General features: G+C 44.5%; 1 protein-coding gene and 1 long non-coding RNA gene across 8 annotated transcripts in view; one reads left to right on the top strand and one right to left on the bottom strand.

Moving 5' to 3' along the window:
- Nucleotides 1–4,360: 4,360 nt before the first annotated feature.
- LOC124285563 lies at nucleotides 4,361–9,768 on the bottom strand. The gene is made up of 3 exons (XR_006900839.1): nucleotides 9,680–9,768; nucleotides 9,597–9,598; nucleotides 4,361–4,371 (listed from the first exon to the last, which is right to left on the bottom strand). It is a non-coding gene; the product is annotated as an uncharacterized LOC124285563 (long non-coding RNA).
- LOC124285559 (receptor-type tyrosine-protein phosphatase epsilon-like) overlaps nucleotides 6,432–24,604 on the top strand; it is a 34,970-nt gene continuing 16,797 nt past the window's right edge. For 2 of the 7 annotated variants that reach the window (XM_046721809.1, XM_046721807.1), the window contains exons 1-3: nucleotides 6,446–7,248; nucleotides 8,056–8,196; nucleotides 8,882–9,091. In XM_046721809.1, the coding sequence (XP_046577765.1) occupies nucleotides 9,062–9,091 (30 nt within the window). In that variant the 5' untranslated portion in view covers nucleotides 6,446–7,248; nucleotides 8,056–8,196; nucleotides 8,882–9,061. Of the gene's footprint in view, nucleotides 7,249–8,055; nucleotides 8,197–8,881; nucleotides 9,092–9,831; nucleotides 9,933–24,604 lie in introns of those variants that run through there. The other 5 variants (XM_046721813.1, XM_046721810.1, XM_046721808.1 and 2 more) reach the window with 5 other exon arrangements.

Here is a 24,604-nt window from a genome sequence, read left to right as displayed (position 1 = left end):
TTATGTTTTATGAAGGAAATGAAAATGTAGTACATCTTACTTATGCATTTGTACTATATAGCAAAGCACAATTAATAAGATGTGTTTCACGGAGAATGGGTTGTGGGTGTCTGAGTGGACTAAGGCTTTTTAGGGAGAGGAGTCTCACAGTTGTGATTCATCACATTCTCATTGGACATAGTGTTTTAGTCCACTACCTAAATATCAGATCAATGGGATATCTCATTATTATCTATGGAGTGTGTATATGTCAGTAAATCGTTGTACCATTGATCATTTGGTACGCTTATAATCCCTTTTGTTAAGAGTGCTATAGTAAAATAAACAACATGCTGTATCAATTTTCTCTTTGATCTTGAGAAAGCTTATGATACGACCTTGAAAGCATGGCATTTTGAAGGATTTACATGACTTATAATAAGGGGCAGAGCAGCCACACAAAACCAATCCACGGTTTTTAAAAAGACAAGACGAATTTCAAGTCTGAGTGGGTTCAACCTTCTCACAGCCATTATAATCAGGATCAGGGGTGTCCCTCAAAGGCGGTATTTTGTCTGTCACTTTATTTGAAGTATCAAGATCAACAGTTTATCCTAAGGTTTTAAACGGATTCAATCGATGGATCACTTTTGGCTGGATGATTTTAATGGCTCTTGTCGTGGTAAAATATGCATACTATTGAACAGCAAGTGCAGTTATGTTTAAATAAAAGATAAATAAAATGGTGTCCAGAAAACGGCTTTTAAATTTAAGCCCTAAAACTAATTGTCTACACTTCTTTGTAGAAAATATAGTTTCGCCATAAAAGACCCGGAACTATCTCTTTTTAAATGGCACTCCAATCAAAGTTGTCGAGGAGACCAAGTTCTTGGGTCTAATTTTTGACTCTCATTTGACCTTTTGTTGCATATTCAATCCTTAAAGCTAAATGCCTACGAGGCTCCTTGATTTGTTGAAAGTTGTTTCCAACTCAAAAGTTGGGAGGGGATCAAGCTACCCTCCTCCACCTATATCGATTATTGGTCGCTGAAACTTGATGATGGCTCCATCGTATATGGTGGAGCCTGTAAAAAGCAACCTAAAACTACTTGATTCTGTCCACCACCGAGGTGTAAAGACTTTGTCTTGTGGGAAGTCGCGGTAGCTGAGTGGGTTAGGCGGCTGACTTTGTGTGCTGGCGAGTGGGTGCCTGACTCTGAGGGTGTGAGTTCGAATCCCGGATGGGGCTCAACTCAAAAAAGTACTAGAATTTGTACTTTACTAAGAAAGTGTAATCCCAAATGCCAACACATGTTACATTTGACCACTTTCTAAATGGCATTGTGTAATCATTTGTCTTGGGTCTTTTAAGAACCTCTCCGATTGATAGTCTCTATGTTGAGGCTGATGAGCCAATCCCTTACCCAACGTCGTATCAAATTATCTTTACACTATGTAACAACACTCTATTCTGACGAGTCTTATCCTGTATTTAACTGTATTTTTCCAATCCTCTTTATGAGGATCTTTATGAGATTTATTCAACAAGAAGCCTTCACTTGTTCCGCCTCTTGGGCTAAAACTTAAACCATTCATTTCGTCTGCAGGCATTGAGCTGGAAAATATATCTCCTTCTCGTCTTCTTTCTTCTCCTCCTTGGCAACTAGGTGAGGGCCTGAAGTTGACCCTAACTCTGACAAAGTTTAAGAAATCTGAAACTAATGAATTACAATATAAACAAGAATATAATCAATTAAAACTGAAATGTAATACATACAAATCCTTATTTACAGATGGGTCCAAGGATGGTGGCGCGGTGGCATTTGCCATTGTCATTGGATCAGAACAATATCTTCTCGATTACCAAATAACAGCTCTATTTTCACAGCAGAAGCTAACGCTATATTAACAGCTCTTAAATATATTAATAAACACCGTAAATATAAACAATACATAATCTATTCCTATTCTCTTTCTTGTCTTCAGGCTATTAAAATCTTTCTTGTAAACATCCACTTTTAATAGAAATTATTGAATTATATAATGAGCTTTCTACTGGCCAATGCGACATCGTCTTTTTTTGTTGGTTACCCAGCTACGTTGGCATTTCCGGGAACACAATGGCTGATCTTGCTGCCAAGGCAGCACTCAATAAATCTGTGACACCACTTCTAATTCCATGCTCTGATTATAAAGCTAGCATTAGAACCTAAATCCGTGATCTGATGCAAAAGAAGTGGGACACCCAAGTAGGTATTAATAAATTACATGAAATAAAACCCTACATTGGTTACACTAACTTGGGTTGTCAGTCCAGATTTGAAGAGTCATCATACGACGATGTCGTATTGGCCACACCAGATATACTCATGCATACCTAGTGAAGGTGAGGATCCTCCGTTTTGTATCCCCTTGTGATGAGAGAACCACGGTCAAGCATGTCCTGCTTGACTGTGTTGAAATTCTCCATCATAAAGGGATAAATATTTCAATGTCAAAACAGTAAAGGACCATTTTAATAAAGTTAATTATCATTTAATCATTGATTTTTGAAAATAGATAGATTTGTTAAATGAATTTTGATTAATATGGTTTGTAAATAGATAAAGTTTTATAATTGGTTGTTCAGATTATCAACTTAGATTATTGTTAGTGGCTGTATCCTCAAAGGGGTTGAAGTAGATTAAATTTATTGTCCTCCTAAGGAGGGTAAAGTCCCTAAAACTTTCCAAGTCAATTTTGCTCAACCATACTTTTTAATCGTAGTATTTTTGTGAATTTAAATTTTGGCTAAACCTCCCTACCATCGCCCTTGGCTGAAGGGATGGTGTAAATCCAACTAGAGTCCATGCAGGTAGCAAAAGTAATGTAAGTCCCCATGGTTCCTTGTTTGGTGATCTACCTTTAGTTGTTGGCGATCTATAGCCCGTGTTTTATATTGTATTGTCTTATTTAATTGGAATGTTTTAGCTTTGCTCGCTAGTTTTATATTCATATCTGTGATTTTTCTAGTATTTTTACTGTCCATCGTCGACAGGTTTTAATCTTCAAAATGTTTTCACTTTTATTGTAAATATTGTTTTCGTCACGATATGGCTGAGATATTGCCGATGTGATGTTAAATATTAACTCACACACTCACTCACTGTAATAGAACCACATTTGGCACAGTCACATGAAATCGAAAGACCAACTCTGATGATTTGTCTCATAATATTGGACACACCGTGGCTGTACGAGTTGCACGTGTGGAATTGGTTGGTCTTACGAATTGTGATTAATTGTGAAAATTATGTATGAAACGTCTCACGTAAAACGGGTAGGAGGTAAGATAACACAAAGCAATATTGAGATCGCATTAAAATATGAATATTATCAATGTGAGATTGAATATTGCTACTGATACAACCGCATAATTCACTTCAGTGACTCTCGCTTAATCTGTGACGTTTGATATAGCTGATAAGGGGTTAATTTCAGCTGAGAGATGACAACTAGTTTGAAGATCTCGTATTTCTATAAATTGATTGGCATTGTACGGCCATTGCATTTTACACTGAAACTCTATTGTGCATTACTACTTTAATTGTTTTGCAGTAGCCTTTTTTCATTTTACAAATCTAGTTTATTTTTAGAATATAACTGATAATTGTATGTTCTTGGTGTTACATGCATATGCATCTAAGTTTAGAAAGGTCATGATTTATGTTCAAGCTGAGTAACTTTTCCTGATGATAAAACGTAAAATGCTTTCATCTGTAAACATTTTCCATAATGACATATGTTAACGTCATACAATACAATATTATGCTAGATGAGATCACGATTTCAGTCGTATCATGCATATTTGTATTCATTTTGTGTTTGAATATTGTGTATATATTATGTTGATATATTGATAACATTTCACATAAGGAAGTTGCATGTATAAGACGTGGGCAGACTGTGATTTATCACAAGCTTAACTGCTGAATAGACATGTTATTTATTTGTGTTGTTCATAATTCGAAGACAGTGTCTCTAACAACTTTACTCAATATGTGTCCACTTAAAACTTGTCTTTTACTTCTGAGATAAATTCATTTATTGAACTTTGGTTTTATCAGGATTTTGTGGCCACAACATATAGCACCTTACCGTGCAATCAACATAATTGCATTACGCTTTATACTTCCCGTTGCTGTCTATTTTTTCTGAGCTTTTGTAGACAGTTGATGCATGTAAAGGTACGGAAAATAATATGACAGATAACAAAATAATATTCACTCACTCACACACACACTGAACAGTGAATAAGACCTGGTGTTGTTGCCATGACTGTTACAACTCTTTCAGTGCTCGACAACTGTGCATGGGATTATGAGAATGAAGAAGACCTTACCAAATTTAAAACTACAGTGACCAATATGGTGTCCATTCCCGATTTTGCCTAATACAATAATTCTGTTCCCGTGTTGTTTTCATTCAGCTGACTGTGCCTTATTTTACACGCTCATCCGTTTGCTAATCCTAATACCATCACTATTTAATAGTAATTTAATAGATTAATCAGGAATCGTTTATTTGCGTTTTTGTTTTTACAATTGTGCGTCACGTGCTGTTTTTACACTGATAACCAGATACGTTTACAACTGGCCCTGAGTTACTTACCAGTACTACTGCACAGGATTTACATTCATACGTCCGTTCAAAATTACACTTTGTCTTGCATGAGGTGATCATCTGATCTTTGCTTGATGTCAATAGGACCACTTTTGTCTATTGTAATGACAAAGATACCTGACGCCGGTGAAGAGAAGTCGAAAGCAAACACGAAACTGTTTGAAAAACTGGTTGTCAAATATGACTGATGATAATACGATGAATAAGATGAATAAACTGAAAGTTTAAGAATTATGTCTCTATATCTTTCTCTCTGTCCCAGTGTTTGTTCATTCGAGAACTGTGTACCTTCCTTGTCCATCTTGTTCAAACTTACGTCCCACATAAAGGTCTGGTTCAACATAGTTTGCTCTTCCCCCATGTGTAGTGCAATAAACTATAATGCTGTACACTACACGTGGAGGTAGAGCAAACGTTTTACTTGTCAACGGTGCCAAAATACAACCTTTGTTTTTCATGGAAGTTGGGTGGAAAAATAAAGTGAAATCTATAATAAGCATTTATTGAATTGAAATTTTCCGAATAGGGCTACATTGACCGATTCCTATGATAATGTTTTTTAAATGCTTGTCTGACAAATGTGGATATTGCAACACATTATGTTTGAATTCTAAAATCATCATTGTCTGTTTGATTACTAGAAATCAAGGGAAGGTCACATAACTGACAAAACATGAAGTGTCAACATTAAGGTTTTTACTAATGCGTCAACCGTGGTACAGGCTGTAAAACTAGTCTGTCACAAACAGGGTTTACCCGACTTGTGTGTGAGAGGCACAAACATGCCCTACAGAATTTTCTCTGTTGGAAAACGATTATCACGCGCACTACAATGCATACACTTTACAGCCTTAAGTATTGCTATGATGCACTATATGATGATATCACTGCGATTTACCTGTGTCAAAACTTGAATCATGAGCAAACAATCTCCATACATTTTACTAATTCAATGCTTGAAGTTCTTTTACATATTTCTTATTCAGTTATAATGATTAAACACGCTTTAGGCAACACTGATACCTAGAGCATTTCTACCTAATTTGAGTAAGGAGTGTATGTGTATGTGCGGCTGCTTGTACTGGATATAGCCCACACTGAAGCTGGTTTTATAGTGCTAGCCCACTGAGATACCATGCCGCAGTGAAGCATGAATACCCCACTCAGACACATTATACTGACTCCAAGCCGACCAGTCCTTGATGTACCCATTAATGCCGAGCGCCAGGCATGGACCAACAAATATCATATTTTAACGTCTTTTGTATGACGCTGTCGGGGATCGAACCCGCGACCTTCCGCTCTCCGGGCGGACGCTCTAACCACTACACCACAGAGGCGGTACGATGTCAGTAGGACCTTTGTAATGGCATAGCCCGCCCCTTGTGGACAGCCTAATAGTATGAGATAAACACTGATCCCTGTTCACAGACGTCCACAATGGCGAGATGAAAACTGGTTTGGCCTCGTGTTCACTCAAATGGTATTCATGCTGCAATAGGCTGTGTGGCTGGTTGCCATTGTCCGCACGTATTTTGCAGATTTATACGGTCGGGCCACTGAAAAAGCAAGACACGGTTAAATATGGATTTTTTATCCTCTAATACACATAATACCAATTCCGGCGCAACTACACCTGATTTATCCTCTTATTGGCGAAGCATTAGGCAGGGGCAACATTAAGTATCACCATTTCATGCATTTACGTATGACACAAACAGGACACAGGGACGTATGTTCGGTTTTTCGACATTCTATGAGATGGCATAATGAGTTTTATAAGATACGTACTCACCAATGACTAGGAGTTATTTTTTAGCTGTTTCTGATTACTTACGCATGGATGCTGTTCATCCACACGCTATTAAGGAAGTATAGCTGTCATTTTAGATGGAGTAGGCAACATATGCTTCAAGGCTCTCCATCCATGTCCTCCATCCGTGTCCCAGTAACATTTACCACGAGATTCCGCAATGACTCCACACAAATACTGTAAAACAAAGGTCGTGTGCTTCACTGTCATCAATGTTATTGTTATGAGTTCTCCGAATCATTAGTACAATGACATAGTGGAGAAAATGTTTGCTCCCTAAGTTCACCAGAAGACAGGGTATTGTACATGCCCTATTTTATGCGAATATTGTACCCCAGTGATCATGGATGCGTCCTTTCATACACCAAGAAAAGGTAGACATTTCACAATTTATAATAATAATAGGCGATTGATCGTAAATGGGGCACCCAACAATACATGCAATCAAACAATTATACTTGGCCATAAACGTGTGCACGTTATGTTTTAATACGTTTCAATTTGTGAAATGTTTTGACAGCTGCATTCCTCTGGACCATCACATGAAGTTTAGTCACATAACACAGGACAAAGACAAACATGCATTCCAGATATTTACTCTGTATGTAAGCAAACACCGCCTATTGGCTGCAGTGTGTATATTGACGGTGAACAGTATGAGATGTACCCGGGAAGTAGTTTGTGTGAGCTATACAGCCAAGTGGAAATAATTTACTGGTTGCCCAACATGGCGGGTGTGTGGATATTAACTGTCTCCGTAATCACGTCGACTTGCTGGATACAGCTTATACTTGGTGAGTAACACATCATTATTTCATGTACAGTTGTTGTTTTTTGTGTCCGTTATCGTAATGGCGTGTCTGTATTGGGCATCACTGTTGCCACCCAACACAGCGTTTCACCCAAGACTGTCACTGTACAGATAATGGCTTGCGTCAAGGAGAGTAAGTTTGTACATGGAGATGTTGATATGTGATATATGCATGTCCTGTATATGAGAAAATAACGTACACGTCATATATTCAGAATAATACCAATGTCGCCTCTTACGAGGGGTTAGTTCTTCACGGGTTAGTTCGAATATGATGGATGTAATGTAATGATAATATAACAGTTGATGATTGTCCAATCATTGTATTATTCATGCCGACCAACAGTCATTTTGATCTTCAAGTAAGATCGTTGTGGATAACAATATCTAGTGAGTCACGGTACATTACATTTGGACATGGTCGTTGTGCAGCTTTACGGATTCCCAATACCAAAATGAGTATGAGACTATATTTATTGATGTCAACTCATTGACAAAACCGTCTCCGTGGTGTGGGAGCTGAAACATCTGTCGGGGGAGGGGAAGGTCGTAGGTTTGATCAAGCCGCGTCATACGGAAAGACAATACAAAATGGCACTTGCTGTTACGCTGACACCTCAACTCACCTCACCTCATATTGAGTGTTTTCATGGACATTATGAAGTTTACAGATTCCCAACTCAACTCACCTTGACTCAACTTACTCAACTCACTCGCCTCGACAGCCCCCGCCCCACTGCACCCCACCCTGTTTCTGTGCCCATGTTCAACTGTTCGAATATATCCTCAGGTTCCTGCTCACCGGGCAAGTTCGGGGATTTGTGTGTCTACTCCTGTCACTGTGGACACTCCTGTAACCAGACAACTGGAGTTTGTGGAGGTGACTGTGACAGCGGCTGGGTGGGAGGGAAAACGAGCAAACTGTTAAAAGGTGAGGGCTTAACAACAAAATAATGCGAGATTTGGTGAATGCATGAATAAGGAAGCGATTTGGGGTGAGTGAGTGAGTGAGTGACAGCAATCCAGGTATACAAGTTGGTCAGCAGTTTGTCGAGAGTTCATAATTCATCCAGATTTGTCGACATGTCCATGACAGTTTAAACTCAACAGTTTAATCGGGGCATTACTCTGGGATCAAATAGAAAACGTGGCCTATGGAAGACGCGCTTCCTGCCCCACCTGAAAGTAGAGTGAGTGACTTGGTGGGTTTGGTTTCAGCAATATTCCAGCAATATTACGGAAGGGACACCAGAAATGGGCTTCAAACATTGTACCCATGAGGAGAATCGAACCTGGTTCTTCGGCATGACGAGCGAACACTTTAACCACTGGGCTGCCCCACCGCCCCTCCTGAAAGTAGAGTTATAGCATGACTTCAGAACAAGCTGTAACAGGTAAACCTGGCGTCCTGAACAGTACACAACCGTTATGTTTTATGTGTGTTGCAGTGTATTCAGTGAATATGTTTTCTCTTAGAATGGAATGTCTGTACTGGAAAATGAGTGAAAAATTGTGTCGGGATGATGTTTTTCTAAGAATGTATTTTAAAGCAACTATACGGCAAGTGTCTGTATGATACTGCGGGTGTTATATCCTGTCATTTTTCCTAATACCAGAAAATGTCGCCTATGAAAGACACGCCTCCTCCCCTACAGGACTATGGACAGATTACTCATCTGCAGACAAAGCTGTAGATGGGAACCACAACCAGGATGTATTAGGGCGCTCCTGTTTCAACACTGTTGACAACGTTCCGAGTGAGTGGAAAGTGGACCTGGGTGACAGCTACAGGATACATGATGTCAGGATATATCATCAGCAGAATTGTAAGAATATTATGCAATGACATAACAATGTTACTCTCTTCTTTCATGATATTATGATTACTCATTGCGTTACAAGTCAGGTTTCCCATATGGTGATCATGACTAGAATAACTCCAGTAACTATTACTGGAATTACATTTAGTGATCGGATCATCGGACTAAGGCACATGATTGGTGCCATCGTTCCAAGATGGTGGTGTTACGTTTTTGAATAATGATTTATTTATGACAGCTACATGCTACATGATACATAAAGCGTCAGGATATATTGTCTTGTCATCTATAGTTAAAAGTTTTAAATTTACATACTAGTTTTAAATTTATATCTGTGATAATCTAGTTGTTTTACTGTCCTTCGTTGACAGGTTTTATAATTTAATTTCATTTATTATAAATCTATAACTTATTTACTCTCTATATGGCTTAAATACTGCCGATATGACTTTAAAATCGTAACTCACTCACTCACTCCAAGACGGCGTGGGACATTACCCATAATTTCAACCACTGATTAGTCCGACCAAGACACGAATATGTACTGGCGCAATGTCAGCGATGTTCTGTCCATGTATAATTCCGGCTTTTAACTTTATCACATTTACAATTAAATGAGATAAGCATGTATTTGAATTGATATTTATTTCAGATCTCACCAGAATTCGCACAGCTGTTATCTACTTAAGTAACACCAGCACCACACCCAGTGTCCCCTGCTACTCCTTCCCCGACAACACTTCAGTCACTGGCAACGGCATCTACGACGTGGTCTGTGATGGAATAAGGAGATACCTCACCATCACTGATCCCTCACACTTGAATCTGTGTGAAGTAGAGATTTACGGTAGGATTATTCAAAACTGTCTTTCAACTTAAAACGATCAGTTTTCCAACATCATCCCTAACCAATCAAGGAAGGAAGGAAAGGGCACCTGACATTAACTGTACAAGCATGATCACAGTTGCTACATGTTACCACCTGTAACTGATACTTATGGGGTAAGTTATGGTTAACGTGGAAGAAAAATATATTATTGACAGCTGCATGTAAAATTGTAGTTTTACGCAGTAAGCTAGGTACTTTCAAAACCCTGTCAATATCCATCAGGAATCTCAAAAGCAAAGTCGATTATACGAATACAGCAAAACCAGACGCATGTGTCTATGAATCACTTAGTTTGTCAAACGGTCATAATATGAAGTGTTTGTGAATAGGTGAACATAAGGTACCCGTACGTACTTCGGCCAGGCACTTGTTCACGTTTTTCATATGGTACAAGTCAAAAGGAGGGTACGCATCGGACGTATTTTGGTCACTGAAGTGTGAAAGTTGGAAACTGCCTCCACACGAAGCTTAAATTCTTAATGATCCGCTGAATGTTGTAATCCGAGAAACAACTTATTAGCCAGCCTCGTACAACCCTCCTTGAAATATTGTTATAATGTAAAACCCAAAACGTGATCAGCAGGAGTGAGTGAGTGAGTTAAGTTTAACGCCGCACTCAGCATTATTCCAGCTATATGGCGGCGGTCTGTTAATAATCGAGTCTGGACCAGACAATCCAGTGATCAACAGCATGAGCATCGATCTGCGTAATTGAGAACCGATGACATGTGTCAACCAAGTCTTTGAGCCTGACCACCTGGTCCCGTTAGACGCCTCTTAAGACAAGCATGGGTTACACAGCAATATTCCAGCTATCGGTGGTCGGGAAATAATTAAGTCTGGACCAGACGAACCAGTGATCAACAGCATGAACATCGAAATATAATCTATATACAGTTGATACGATGACATGTGTGAACCCAGACAGGGAGCCCTACCACCCGATCCCGTTAGTCGCCTCTTACGACAAGCATGGGTGGCCGAAGATCACCCCTCTTGTCTAACAGTCTTGTGGAGCGAGTAGTATATACAATGATAGTCCGAGATCACTTTCAAGAAAGGTCGCTGTAAAGCTTTCTTTCATAAAGCTTTGGTCAGGCCCTTAGATCTCGCCACCATCGTATATACTACTTTTGAATCCCTAGTTAACTTCCCGGCCACACGTGACACTATTGTGTCACTATGACCGCGAACGAGCACTTTCCTGATCACGTGACACTATGTCATTACAGGATACTATTTGGATTACCCGACAAGGTAAGTGTTAAATATATTATATGACTAATAATTCCTCTCTAACGAAACCTCTCCCTGGCCCATCTCTCAAGTAGTACAAGTTCGGCTCATCAGCTTTGATGTCCACTTTATCTATGTTGTAAGTTTTGACTGACCATATCGGATCGATGGCTCGTTTCCGAGTGTCCCCTTCGTGTTCCCCCGGCTGGTAGAGGTACCTCACGAGGGCCCTATGGGGTATCTGTTTCTCCTTCCCACGCGATGGTGCAGCCGACTCAGGCACCACTGATTTCAGTTTGATAGCGTCGGTTGATTTCTTGCAGGTGAGATGGGTGGTTTCGTGGTTGATAGCCGACACCACTTGAGGTAGCCGCGCTACCCATTTCGTTGATCGTTTTCCCGGGCTGGCCATCTCTCTCGCATACTGATGCCCGAATAAACGCTCGGCCAAAGTCCGATTGAATCTCTCGACTATGGCTTGGCTGCGATGAGCCCCGGCAGTGCCACGCCTGACCTTGGTATCGTGTTTGGCTAGCAGTTGTGACTCGGCACCCATGAACTCCCGCGCGGGGTCGACTTGCAGCTCTGTGGGCCATGTCAGCGGACTGCGTTTGTATATGCAGTCAAATCCGCGGGCTACTTGTGCCGCATCCTTCACGGTCAAGGGCTCGGCTTCCTTGTAGCTGCTGGCAACGTCAACGACGGTTAGGGCATACTTGTACCTCCTGTCGTGGTGTAGGAACAGGAGCTCGGCCTGGTGGGCGTTATTGGGTACGGTAATGCCTAACTTCCTTTTAGGCACGTAGCGTGGTGCCGGTAAATAGATCTGCCACATGGACTTGTTTTTCAAGCCACGCTATGGCCTCATCCGGGGATACTCGCGCCATTTTGGCCAGCTTATATAGCGCTAGCTCCTTTCCAGTACCCACGCGGGCTGTAGTAAATAGCCTCAAACTTCCTTTGGTTCCGTGACATCGTTGTCGCCCCGACAGGGTATTTATATATACACCTATGTTTTTGGTTCAATTTTCTCATGCCTGTACGTGTACGTGTTGATCCCGTCGATGGCTATCCAACGCTTCATGTCCATCGGCGACAGGGACGTCTTGTTTATCGTCAGTCCGTATATCCTGTGCGCGTCGCTTCTAAGCGTGTTCATTTGATGCCTGAAGGTGTGGGTCTTGAACAGGGCTTCCTTGAATCTGGCGAGTTTGATGTCTTGTTTAATCACGTGCTTCTTGACCCCTTTCGCCTTTCGGATCTCACCATTGTCGGCCTTCAGGATGGAGTACATCTTGGGTCTCAAGCCTATGTACTCAGCTATGGGCGTGCTGGCACACTCGTCGTTCATCTTACCGAGGACCTTTTTGTTAACCGTGCTGTGCTGTGCTGTGCATGGCATGGTCCTTGGGGTAGTCACTGGTGTCGTAAAAATCATGGCGTTTTTTCATGTCCTCGTACACGTCCTCGGTTCGAATCTCCATCAGCAGGGAATCCGTGTCCGTGTACAGTACTTCGCACCTGTCGCCGTACTGTTTCTTCAGTTCGTTGTAGTAAAAGTCGTACATCAGGTGTTTGGATAAATCGAGGATGCTCATCCCCACGTAAACAGGCCGGTTGAATGCCGTGCTGGCTATCAGTTTCCTGAGCTTGTCTTCCTCTTTTAACCGGACTAGCTTCACGGTCACGCGTTTCCTCAGGTTCTCCATCGTCTTACCGAACACCGAGTTGTTCATGAGCTTGTAGAGGTTTTTCTCAAAGTCACTGGTGCCAACTTTTGCAGGTCCGTGTTCATTCTGATGTAGGGCTCCATCCAGGGGATCTGGTCGAACACGAGCACCCTGTGTATTTTGGTCAGCCTCCTACCCAACGACAGGTACAGCTGTAGGTTGCGATAGTGCACGATGTACTTGGTCTGATTCATTAAGTTAGGCACGAGTTTTTCAACGTCTGCCACCCGCCCACCCAGCAAGTTATGTTGGTACTTGGACATCCAGTCCAGGTTAACCCTCGAACGTTCGGGGGCCAGGGGGTAGCTGTTGTGCGATGTGTGCAGGGTAGCCAAGTCCACCGGGTATTCCAAGTCCACTCCGAGGATATAGCCTTTGTTCGAATCCGGTAGCGATGCTCATAGCATCGATCTCGGATGTGAGTGATGGCCCATTCGAATCCCCCTGTGGGTAGATACTGGCTCATGGCCCAGCCAATACAGGTTCCGTGTCGGTGAGCAATTCCAGCTTAACTCCGGTTTTCTTCAGCAAGGCATCCCAAGAGAGACCTGGGCTGGTGTAGTACCATGCGGGGTCGAGTTGATACTGCTTGAAACACGTCCTCCTAAACGTCTCGAACACGTCGGCTAGCAGGAGTACGTCTGTTCTCAAGTACAGGTTGTGGTAGTCACCTCAGATTCTTACAGCCCAGTTTATTCCATACGTTAATCGCGTGCGAGTACACGCCCTTCCTCATCAGCAGGGGTCGAGTCTCGACGTTAGTGTATCGATCGGTAATAGGGAAGGTATCGTTGGCATTGACCAGACTGTCGAGTGACGACAGGAGGAACTGAACTGATTCGATGAACCTCAGGCCATTCAAGCTGAAGGAGATGTATCTGTCCATGTTGTTGGAGATGCACGTCAGGTTGCCGTCGATCCTCGCGATGGCCTGCATGATCAAGTGAGAGTCGTACCCTCTCAAGTTGTGGAAGACCACAGGGATGTTTATTGTCTTGGGGTTGATTCTAAGCTTGAGGTTGCACGCGTTGTGAGCGGCGCCTCTATACTTACCGGTGACATGGCAGTGATCGCTCACCGAATCGCCGTTCAGCGGTTTATCACACACATGACAGTGAGTGCTGCAGCCATGAGCTATCCGGTCGGCTTAAGCCATACGCATGAGAGCGACTGTGTACAGTGCATTCCTGATAGTTTTCTCTTCCCCCTGCAAACATTTTAGAAACTTTTCAGCTGCGTGGGGTCCCCTGTACACTACGGGAGCTTTCGTTTCCCCATCACACCAGACGACCACGTATCCAAACCCACAGGCCTCGTGCTCCTGTGTTTTTTTGTGTGCCCCCTGGGGTACCTCCGGGCCGGCGGCAGCGTCAACGGGTTTAACCACGGCTTCGAAGTTGGCGTAGATGATGTAAGGCACGGGCATCTGGTTCTTGTGGTTGTCGAATTTTAGGATATTGTCGCCTTCCTTGGGCTTGTCGACTCATATGGCCATCTGCCCCACACCTTGGCATTCCACCCGGTGGGATTCCAGCAGGGTGGGTCGGCTGAAACCGTGCAGGCATCGTACGCAAAAGTGTTTTTTCCCAACATGTTTCGACTGGTTGTGCAACAGCCTGCTGAGGTGTTTTAACCACGCGTAGTGATACTTATCACCTCGCTGGATCATGAATATATTGATCACTCGGTGGGGTTCCCCCAACATTGGGCTGACCCTGTGCACGACCGTTGTGTTGCCTTTGTGTCCTAAGACGTTAATAGCTATATCATTCTGGTTTTCTATTTTAGTGATCTGGGATATGGGGGTGGGTTCGGCTATACCATTCCAGTTGAGCCCATCGTCTTGGGGATAGCTAGAAGGCCTGTTTGAATAAGTGTCAGCTGGAAACAAGGCTGACCTGATAGCTAATCTCATGCAATCGTCTCCTCTATTCTTGATGTTGACTATGGCCTGTTTTGCTTTGTAGTAAGGGGGCAAGTCTAGGTACGACCCCCCTCTGAATGGTACGTAGTTAGCTATGTCTAGATAGACCTTATCGATTTTATCCACAACCCACCCGGAACCCATGTGTGTGTAGCATTCTAAGTATTCTCGTATCTGCTGAAAACTGATGTCGATTGACTCGTCTATAGTCTCGGTAGAGTCACGATTTCTTGTTTACCCCGGAAGTAAGGCTGAACGTACTCAATGACCACCCCCCCCCCCCCCATTCTGCTGTTGATCGAGTGACATTTTCACTGTGATTTGAAACTTTATACTTCCCAAATCGTTTAGTTCCTCATTAACTTTATCAGCGATTAGAGGCTTGATGTCGGCGATGTCTATGTTCTTATCAACATGCATGCGCCAGCGTCTCAGATAGTTACCTACAGTGCGCTCAGTGCGCATGAACTCTAGATCAATAGCTTTATTCTGACGCCATAGTTCAATTAGGCCGGCTTTCCTCATATGAGAATAACCTACTAACTCCAGCTCTCGAGCCTCCTGTTTGAGTTGTTTCACAGTGTGGGGACGAACGGGGTCGTTCAGCCGCTCAATTAGGTCAGCTTTCCTCATACGAGAATAACCCGTCAGCCCCAGCTGGAAGGGGGTTGCATATCGAGTAATCTCGACAACTCTGGTTTCCTCATTCGGGAGTAACCCGCTACGCCTCGTTCTCTCGCAATCTGCTTGAGCTCTCGGACAGTAGTCATTGTTATACCAAGGTGTATACAATCTCTAATTGGGTGTTCGGTACTGAGTAAAAATGAAAATATTTAGAATAAGCGTATCGATTTCAGGATAGCCTTCTCGTTTATTATTTCCAGAACGTCGGGGATACACATTTTTATATTAGCTGATTCAGTCAATACTTGTTCTCTGAAGACATCCGGCTTTGTAGTAACAATCATTTGGAAGTTGATGTGGCCCAATTCGTTTATTTCCTCTTCGAGTTTGCTAATGACCAGAGGTCTGATGTCATCAATACTACATTTACCCGGAAACATCAACCAGATTCTCAGGCCAAAAGCCGGGGGTGGAATTCGTATGAACGCAGGCATAATACCCCTGCGTATACCCTGCAGGCATAATACCCATAGTACATTATGTTTACCTAGGTGTACACAGGCTCTAATTGGGGCACCGGCAAGGGAGGTAACTCCTCCAGCTCTAAGTAAAGATAACACCTCCATACTTAGGAGGCGCCTACATTCGTTTATGTAGTCTTTTTTTTCTTGTAGATAAGCTGGTGCCTGACTACGTTTGCCCCGTGGGCTTTACATGAACAGATGTGACATTTCACTCCAATACCGCACACGGAACACGTGTAGTTCGCAAAACATCTCCTATGAAAACAGCAGTACCCCTCCATCCTACATTTCCTACCGCAGGTCTTGGTCTTCCCCCCTAAGTATGCACTGGCATCGGTACGGGGCAGGTCTCATCTTTGGTATACTTATATGGGGACTTAGTCTAATTGCTTTACAACCAACGCAGTCGCTGCTAGACCCAGCACGATAAAGATCAATTCCTGGTCCTTTTGCCCCCGGGGATGGTGTGTAGTACTGAGTGAGTGTGGGCTTATGGAGTGGTTCTAGCTGTTTACCGGTTAGCAGGTATAATTCTCTCGCTCCGTCTTCAACGTTCTCGAATGTTTTAACGACATGGTTCTCACGCTGGAGTTGTTCGTTAATGTAATCGATCATCTGTATACGTTTCTTTGCGTACTCGGGTTGCGCGGCTTGCAGCTTCTCTACGGCTATGTCGTGCCGTTTCCGTTCAGCCTGTATCTCGGCCGCGTTCGACTCCCGTAGTTTCGAGAAGAGGAAATTACTCTCGGAAAATGCCAGGGCGTTTACTAACGCCCCCGCCAACCATCATGGCGATCATGGCCATCCTATATATAGTTACATTTACTTCAAAATATTTTTCGGTATGATCCCTTGTTTTACGAGGATGTCCTTGGTGGCCATCACCATACCCAGGTTCATTATGAGCATGCCCATATCCTGCAGGTTGAAATCTAGCTTGATAGTCGGTTGTTTAAGCACCATTTTGGTCAACCGAGCGTACCCTACAGCTAGACTGGCGACCACAGTGGCGTGGTATACATCGTTGACGAACGTTTCCCCTCAGACATTATGTAAATGATATAAAAATATATATTTATAACATGATATGTGGGTTGACCTCTAATTGTGGTTGTGGTGCTGGGGGTAGTTGTTTACTATAATATTATAACAATAATGAGAGAGCCGCGGCAGCAGTTGCCCCTGCAATCCACAGAGTGTAGTTATGCTTGGCTAAGCCTCCTTTTCTACCGACGGCGACTCTCTTAGGGTTCTTCTTCCTGGTGACTGTAGGATTCTCCTCCGGAGGATTCCGCATTGGGGTTTCCTCTATTGGGTTTCCTCTATTGAGGTCGGAGTCACTTCTTGATCCATCTTGTATACCATTACTATTATTTTTTCCCTCCTTAAATTGGCAATGCTTCGCTGTGATAATTGCCGCCGTCACCGGGGCTAAAAACATACCGTATTTGTGGTACAGCACGCAGCTGACAGAGCTCAAGGCGTGTTCAATAAACGGGTCTTTCTCGAGGTCCTCCCACAGGTAAAGTCGACGTTCCGGGGGAATGGGAAGGAAGTACGACGATATACCAGTGTATATCTGGGTCATAGCTGATCCTATAGTCTTTGTCATCTCTGCACCGAGTCTAGCCTCGTATCTCGCGTACAGCTTATCGATTTCTTCGGCTGACATGTTGTGAATTTTATCGGGAGTGTAGTCCCCACAGTATTGTTTGGCTCTACCACCAACAGCCAGCGCTACCAGTCTCTCTCGCTTGTCGTCACTCTGATCCTGCGGCACCAACAGTTGTTCTAGCAGTTCATCACACTCCATCTTATAATGTAATAAGCAAGTTTTAGTTTTAATAATATAATACCCGATGCAGGTGAAACATAGCGAGATAAAGGTTAAGTTGCACACGATTAGCACTTAAAAAAAAGTCATAACTATAACTGCTAAGAGCTTAGAGCTAAGAGCTAAGCATTTGCTAAGCATTTGCGAAGCATTCCTAAGCATTTGCTAAGAATTGCTTAGCATTTGCTAAGCATTTGCTAAACAATGCTATAAAACACCATATAGGCCTCGGGTTGGTCAGTCTTGAGCACGAGCTTAGCATGCTTAGTTTCAGCGAGCTGTTTCTTCACACGTTCTCGTTCTAGTTTGCTCATCACATCGTTCTCTCTCAAACACTCGTCGAACGAATCCCTGTCCTTGCAGTGGAATAAGGCCACCCATCGCGTCTGCTCCGTAAGGTCTTTCAACACTGAGTTGAACTTCTGCGTCAGCACCCAGACGCTGTGCTTTACGTGCCGGCCAGAGAAGGCCAGGTACGATAACATGTCTCTCTTTTTTGTTATCTCTCGATTAGCTGCAGTGGTCCAGTATGAACAGCGTCGACTCCCCTATACATTTTCCGTGATAAGCCTTCAACCAGTCCTGCAGACGTGTCCCCGGGTCGACTCTGTGTATGTCCGGGTCCGTCATCACCCAAGGTCTTTCCGTGTACGTCCTATTCATGTGCAAAGTAGGGAACATGATAACGATGTGGTCGAACACATCCCGGTAGTACCCCTCCAGCATATCCAGCACGAAAATGGTCTTCCCACAGGTCGTCTGCCAACACACTATGGCGCAGTGCGGGTCGCGGGGTAGATCAATAGATGGCTCGCCGCCAGCAGGCAGTGGCTTGCTGCCATCAGTAGATGGCTTGCACGAATCTCCCATTCTCTATATAAAGTTGCGCGTCCATAATCACGTACAGATATAATTTCAACTTGCCCGCGGGTTGAGCCTTCTTGGTAATCTGGATTGTTATCTCCTCGCTGCCGTTGTCGATGCGGCGACCGCTGCCGTGCAATTTATTGTCATCCATGGATCGCATGTCCATAGTGCGTACTTGGTGGTCAGGTATTCACCGATCTGCACGGAGGATAGGTCCAGGTCTTTGATGACGTGTTGGTGCCGGGTCGGTAGTTTCGTTATCTCGTCCCACTGCTGGTGTGCCCTCATACTGGCGCTGAACAGCTGGTTGGGCACGCCCTCGATGGTCACTTCCACCTTTTCAATTGCAGGGTTGAAAAACTTCTCACTGTCCCTTCGGAACGGCTCGTAATCCTCCACGGAGACGATCAGGATACCTTTCATCGATAGCGCCGGCACGTTTAGGTTGATGTTCCACAGCTTGTCGCTCTTATCCGTGTCGCATGACCGCTCTATGACTCAGTATGCGGTCGTACAGGATGGCCACCTTCCCCGAGTACTGGTTTTGAACCTGCCTGGCCAGCTCCGGGCTAGTGACCATGTCAAACTCCAGAGAGATATTGTTGATTGCGTAACTGGCCTCATCACCGTTCAGCGTATGCACTACTTTGCTGTAGTCGTTAAACATGAGCTCGTATTCAAGCCTATCACCCAGCGCGGCCTGGTAAAACGGCGCGTGTCCCGTGAGCAACTCGAAGTCGAGTGGCACGCAGAACCTGTTCCCATACGCTTGGGCGATAACCTTTTCACCCTCTGAGATCTTGTCTAGCTGGTTTTGCATGAAGCACACGCAACTGAGTCGATTTGCTGATGCCTTGGTACACGTCATTGACGCGTTCTCCCTCGCTTTTCCAGAGGTCCTCGTAGCAGTGAAAGACGTCGCTGTCGTCGATGCTCAGCACCTCGTTACCGCTGATCTTGATAGTGGTTTTCTTGATGATGGCTCGACCTACGTTCCGCACTAGCTCGCGTTTGTCATTGTCAGAGGTCAACGTGAGGTTGAACGTCAGTCGAACCGTGCCTGGTACGATGAGGTCATTCTCACCCAGGTTTGAGAATCTAACCAGCAGCGTTTGGTTCTGGTCTATCTTGCTGGGATTGTTGGTGATTGTCACCGACTGGCGCACGGCTCTGACGCCTAGAGGCTCTCTTGATCTTCAGAAAGGATCTAGTTTCCTACAATACATTGTTATATAGATAAAATATAAAAGTTTAATACTGAAAGGCAAAAGAAACGTCGTAATATTAGAAATGACATTTGAGTATCAATGGAGTATTTGAACCTATTTTTTTAAATATACACCAGAAGTCAAGTTTGAGGAAACATGATTCGTGGTCGTATAGCCTGCATTGCCCAATAAAGTATTGTTTGAGATTGAAGTTAGAAATGTTTTTGTTGTTTGGAGAGGGAAAAGTTCCCACAAACATTGAAATCAAGATGCACGTGCATCATAAATGCATTCAGGCATAAATTGTCAGCTTGAATGGCAATTGTTCACTTGTTTTCTGAACACAGCAGCTATGACTAGGTTAACGAGAGATCAACCACAACAAGCTATTGGACGTCTGCACGCTGGTCAACATGCTCGAGTCATTGCTAATGACTTCAGTTGCAGTGTACAAACGATAGAACGCCTTAGAGTGCGATACAAAGCCACCAGCAGCACTGATGACCGTCCACGTAGTGGTCAACCCGGTGTAACAACACGTCGCCAGGACCGTCATATCGTCCATCAACATGTGCAAGACCTATTCGCAAGGGCCAGAGAAACAGCTTGGGTGACCATAGGAAACCACCAGCGACCAGTCAGTGACCTACCATTCGGCGACGTCTCCAAGCCAGGAACCTGTTTTGTCGATGTCCTGCCAGGAGACCCATATTCACCCAACGTCACCGCCGGGAACGTATCCAAGTGGACACAACAGCGGCAAAACTGTCGTCGGGGACAATGGAGAGGGGTTATCTTCTCTGATGAAAGTCGGTACTGCATTTCAGTGGCGTATTATTTTAAAAAAATAGGTTCAAATGTTCCATTGATACTTAAATGTCATTTCCAATATTACGACATTTCTTTTGCCTTTCAGTATATAAATAATGGCTGAAGGCGGCCATGAGGACATCCCGATTGATGATTTTGATGCTGGTGCGTATGATGGGGATTACGATGACACCTCATTTATGGGCGACACAGTTAGCAATGAACTTTTCAAATCAACGTCGACGATCAGTACGACGCGTGGAAGTCCGATAGAAACTACGTCGATCCGTTGGGGCTAGACTATTCCAAGTTTACCATCGATAAGAAGGGCACACTGTGATTGAAAGCTCACCCGGAGATCGATCTCGTGAATAAGCGCACGAGAAAACCGCTTGCCTTGTCTACGCTAGTCAGTCGTTATGGTGGGCAACTGATCCGTGATGAACTAGGCTTCATATATTACGTAGGCGCACGGCCTAAGCTTCCCCGGAAGGTCGTCCAAGATCTGCAAAAAAACAGGGCCGAACTCAGCGGTGAAGGTGATGCCAAAGAAACATCAGACAGTAACGAAAAAATATTGGCCACGTACCATGACAAACCCTTGCCTGGTTTTAGAATTTCCTGTTCGAGAACTGCGAGGCCTAGACGAAGCCTTGAAACGTGTACGCGGAGAACTCGTGAACAACATGGGCAAACTGAACGAAATTGATGAGCACATCGCTCACGAGAAAATAAAACTCACCGAAACGGAAGACGAGTCTCTGAAAACCATCATCGAAAAACGATTGCGCAACTTGCAAGATGAAAGACAGACTCGGTTGGAATCCACTTCCTTAAACCGGGAACAGCTTCGATCCCAGATCAGCCACATGCGGGAAACCATCCATCGAGTCCTAAATGAAGACACCACGTTGGCCAACAGGATCCGAATCCTTTTCTGAGAGCAAGTGATTACTATGGTCGTGTCGTTGATAGGGGGTGGGGGCACACCAACACCCACACCACCAAGTGGCGGTGATGTTAGAGACTGGATAAAAAAACATCTGAAATCCCTCGGGGAGGCCCTGGCTAAACTCGCTTGTAAGGCCGCCGAAGCCCTGCCCAGCATCCTGGGTAGCATCGTCTCGTGGCTGCTTAGCACGCTGGCTAAAACTGTCACGTGGCTCGGTCAAAACCTGTGGGCAGCCGTCGTCGCAGTGGTGGGTCTGGTGTACGTACATAGCGGCTAAGGAATTTTTAACCAAATGAGACCCAACCCGGCCGCGATCCCACCAACCACCAGCGCTGTTTTACGGTCTATGTTGCTGCTGATTGGACGCCTGCTGTTGGGATTGTGGTGGTGTGGGTTGAACCCTGGGCTCCGGGGGTGGTACTACTATATCCGTTTCACCGGTCGTGGGGGGTGGGACGTGACTCACGTTTATGTCTGGGTTGACGCCTAACTTTTGGTCGGCTGTGGCTCGGGATGTCGCCGGACGAGATAAAACTCACAACTACCGTCACAGGCATGAAGTTACCCGACCTAGTACCGTACCGAGAGCTGTGCATTCATCTCAGTCAGTTGAGCACAACGGACAACATTCAAGGTGGGCACCCTTCCACAATCCTGAGAGCCCTACCGTTGAAAATGGAGAAAAACAATGACGGTAGAACCGAGTCGTTTTCACCGCGTCAGTATAAGAGGTTAACTCGGGGCAACATCCCTGAATTGATAATATCAGTGTTAGATATAAAGCATAATCCTGTGAATATAGGATACCTCAGCATAACGCTGCACATAAAATGACTAGCGCACAAGGCCCCGGAATGAAGTTGAAAAAATGCGTCAATGTGGGGATCTCCGACCTCGGGGACACACGCGGAATCGACGACCCCGGAGTAGATGGTAAATTGTACGCCTTGCAACTGAAAAACAACATTTAAAAACGCGTTGAAGTCCCCTAGAAGAACACTAGGTGACATAGTAGATACCTCAGGAGTGGACCTCAACACTCGGTTGGACCTAGTCCGCATCGGTGATGATAGATGGGTGGTATCCCAATCGTTCGGAGGCAAACTGTTCAAGCAGTATACCCTCGTCTTCACCGACGACGACAAGTGGGTGTTGTTGCCCACTAAAGTCGACTGGTTTCTCAACATTAGGCTCGGCTCCCCCTACGTGTTCACGGAGAACAAAGACAACTACCTAAACAAAGTCGTGAACAACGGAACCCTGCTCGTGGCTTACGTCCCTGCCCAGAGACGTAGCGTAGTCATCAGCCTAGTCTCGAGTGCTACAGCCCACATGCTGTCGAGCAAGCCCTGGATGCAAAACGTGGCATTGCAGGTGGTGTCTGAATTCGAAGGTGTGGTCAACATCCTGGAGATTCTACCAGCGAACTCCACGCTGGTCATCCAAGTCTACCTAGGTGAACCACAGCGCGAAGTTGAAATCGTGAAGGGAATTAAACTCCGGTGGGGGAAACAACACCAGTATCAGGCTTGCACTGTTTACGTGCTGGTGGGTGTCGACTCCCACACCAATCTGCAGGGGGTCACCGTGACCATAGAAGACACGATATCACTCACCAAGATCTTCCTACCCGACAACATACACTTCATGGGGGTGAAGTGCACCCCTGAGAAATTATCAGAAAAACAATTGGAAACTATCTCGTAACAGTATTATAGCAATGCCCAATCGTCATTGGCCCAACACCACACTTAATGATCTAGGAGACACGGAGGGATTCGATCTGCCCGGCGAGGAAGACGCCTTGTACGTCCTACGCTTAAAAGACAACGTGTATAGGCGGGCGGCAATGGCCGATCATCTACCCAACATCACACTCGGGGGTCTAGGAGGCACAATGGGGTTCGATCTGCCTGGCGTGGACGGCACCTCGTACGTCCTGTCCTTAAGAAAAGGCATGTACGTGCGGCAGCATCTGCCATACGACTTTATAGAGCCCAAATGGTTGATCAACATGACCCTCACCGCACCTTATATCTCGCTAAACAAAGATAGGGAGGTCTCCGAAATTAGGAACAACGTTATCTGGCTTGGGGTTTTCGTTCCGAAGTATAGGATAAGTACTCAGCTACCATGGGATCACACGAGTAACATGTTAGTTGTTTCAGGCCGGGAGGACGAGTTAAGGTTTGACGTCCCCGATTGGATGTTATGACTGTGAAACCAGGCTCCACACTCGCCCTAGAAGTCTACCTCGGGTTGATTGTTGATGATACAGAACGCAGCTTTTACCCGGGGTGACAATACGCTGGGGCGCCACAAGCAGGCTCCAACGTTGCCGTATTTCATCATACGACCGGACCTCTTAACGGGTTCTATAGTCCCCTCAGTAAGCACCTTCAGAGGCTCCTCCGATGATGTTCATGTGGACGCAGAGTTACCTATTAGCCTCTCGCCTATTTCCCTGTACGATGATCTAAACCTTATAAGCCTCAAATACACTGAGCAAAAATTAAATGTCGTACGATTTAAAGATCTTTTTTAGAATATATTATATGCACACAGGATGGGCCTGTACCCAGTCGTAGAGGAAGTCGCGAAGACCCTGGAAACCGTCGATGGGTTCCGCTTGAGACAGTTATGTGATGTAAAACGCCAACTAGAACAAGACTAGCACTATGCAAGAAGTACCATAGAGCTTTCCATATCGTGGATGGGGCTGATACTGTCCTTACGGCAACCAGCATGGGACTAGGGGCGGCAGGTGTTGGGTTGTTAGCCACCATCGTGGCGCACCTATAGTGCTAGGCATTGAAAGAATAGCTGGGGTTGTAGGGGTGACAGGGTTGGTGTTTAAGTTTGCATCCTCCAGACTGCATCGTAAAGCATTGAAACACGACGAGATCAGGGTTCTGGCCAAA

This window comes from Haliotis rubra, unplaced genomic scaffold (assembly GCF_003918875.1).
Source record: "Haliotis rubra isolate DU_JTF1 unplaced genomic scaffold, ASM391887v1 Scf362, whole genome shotgun sequence".
NCBI lineage: Eukaryota > Metazoa > Mollusca > Gastropoda > Lepetellida > Haliotidae > Haliotis > Haliotis rubra.
Note: the sequence above shows the minus strand (reverse complement) of the source record. Positions and strands in the feature narration are given on the sequence as shown.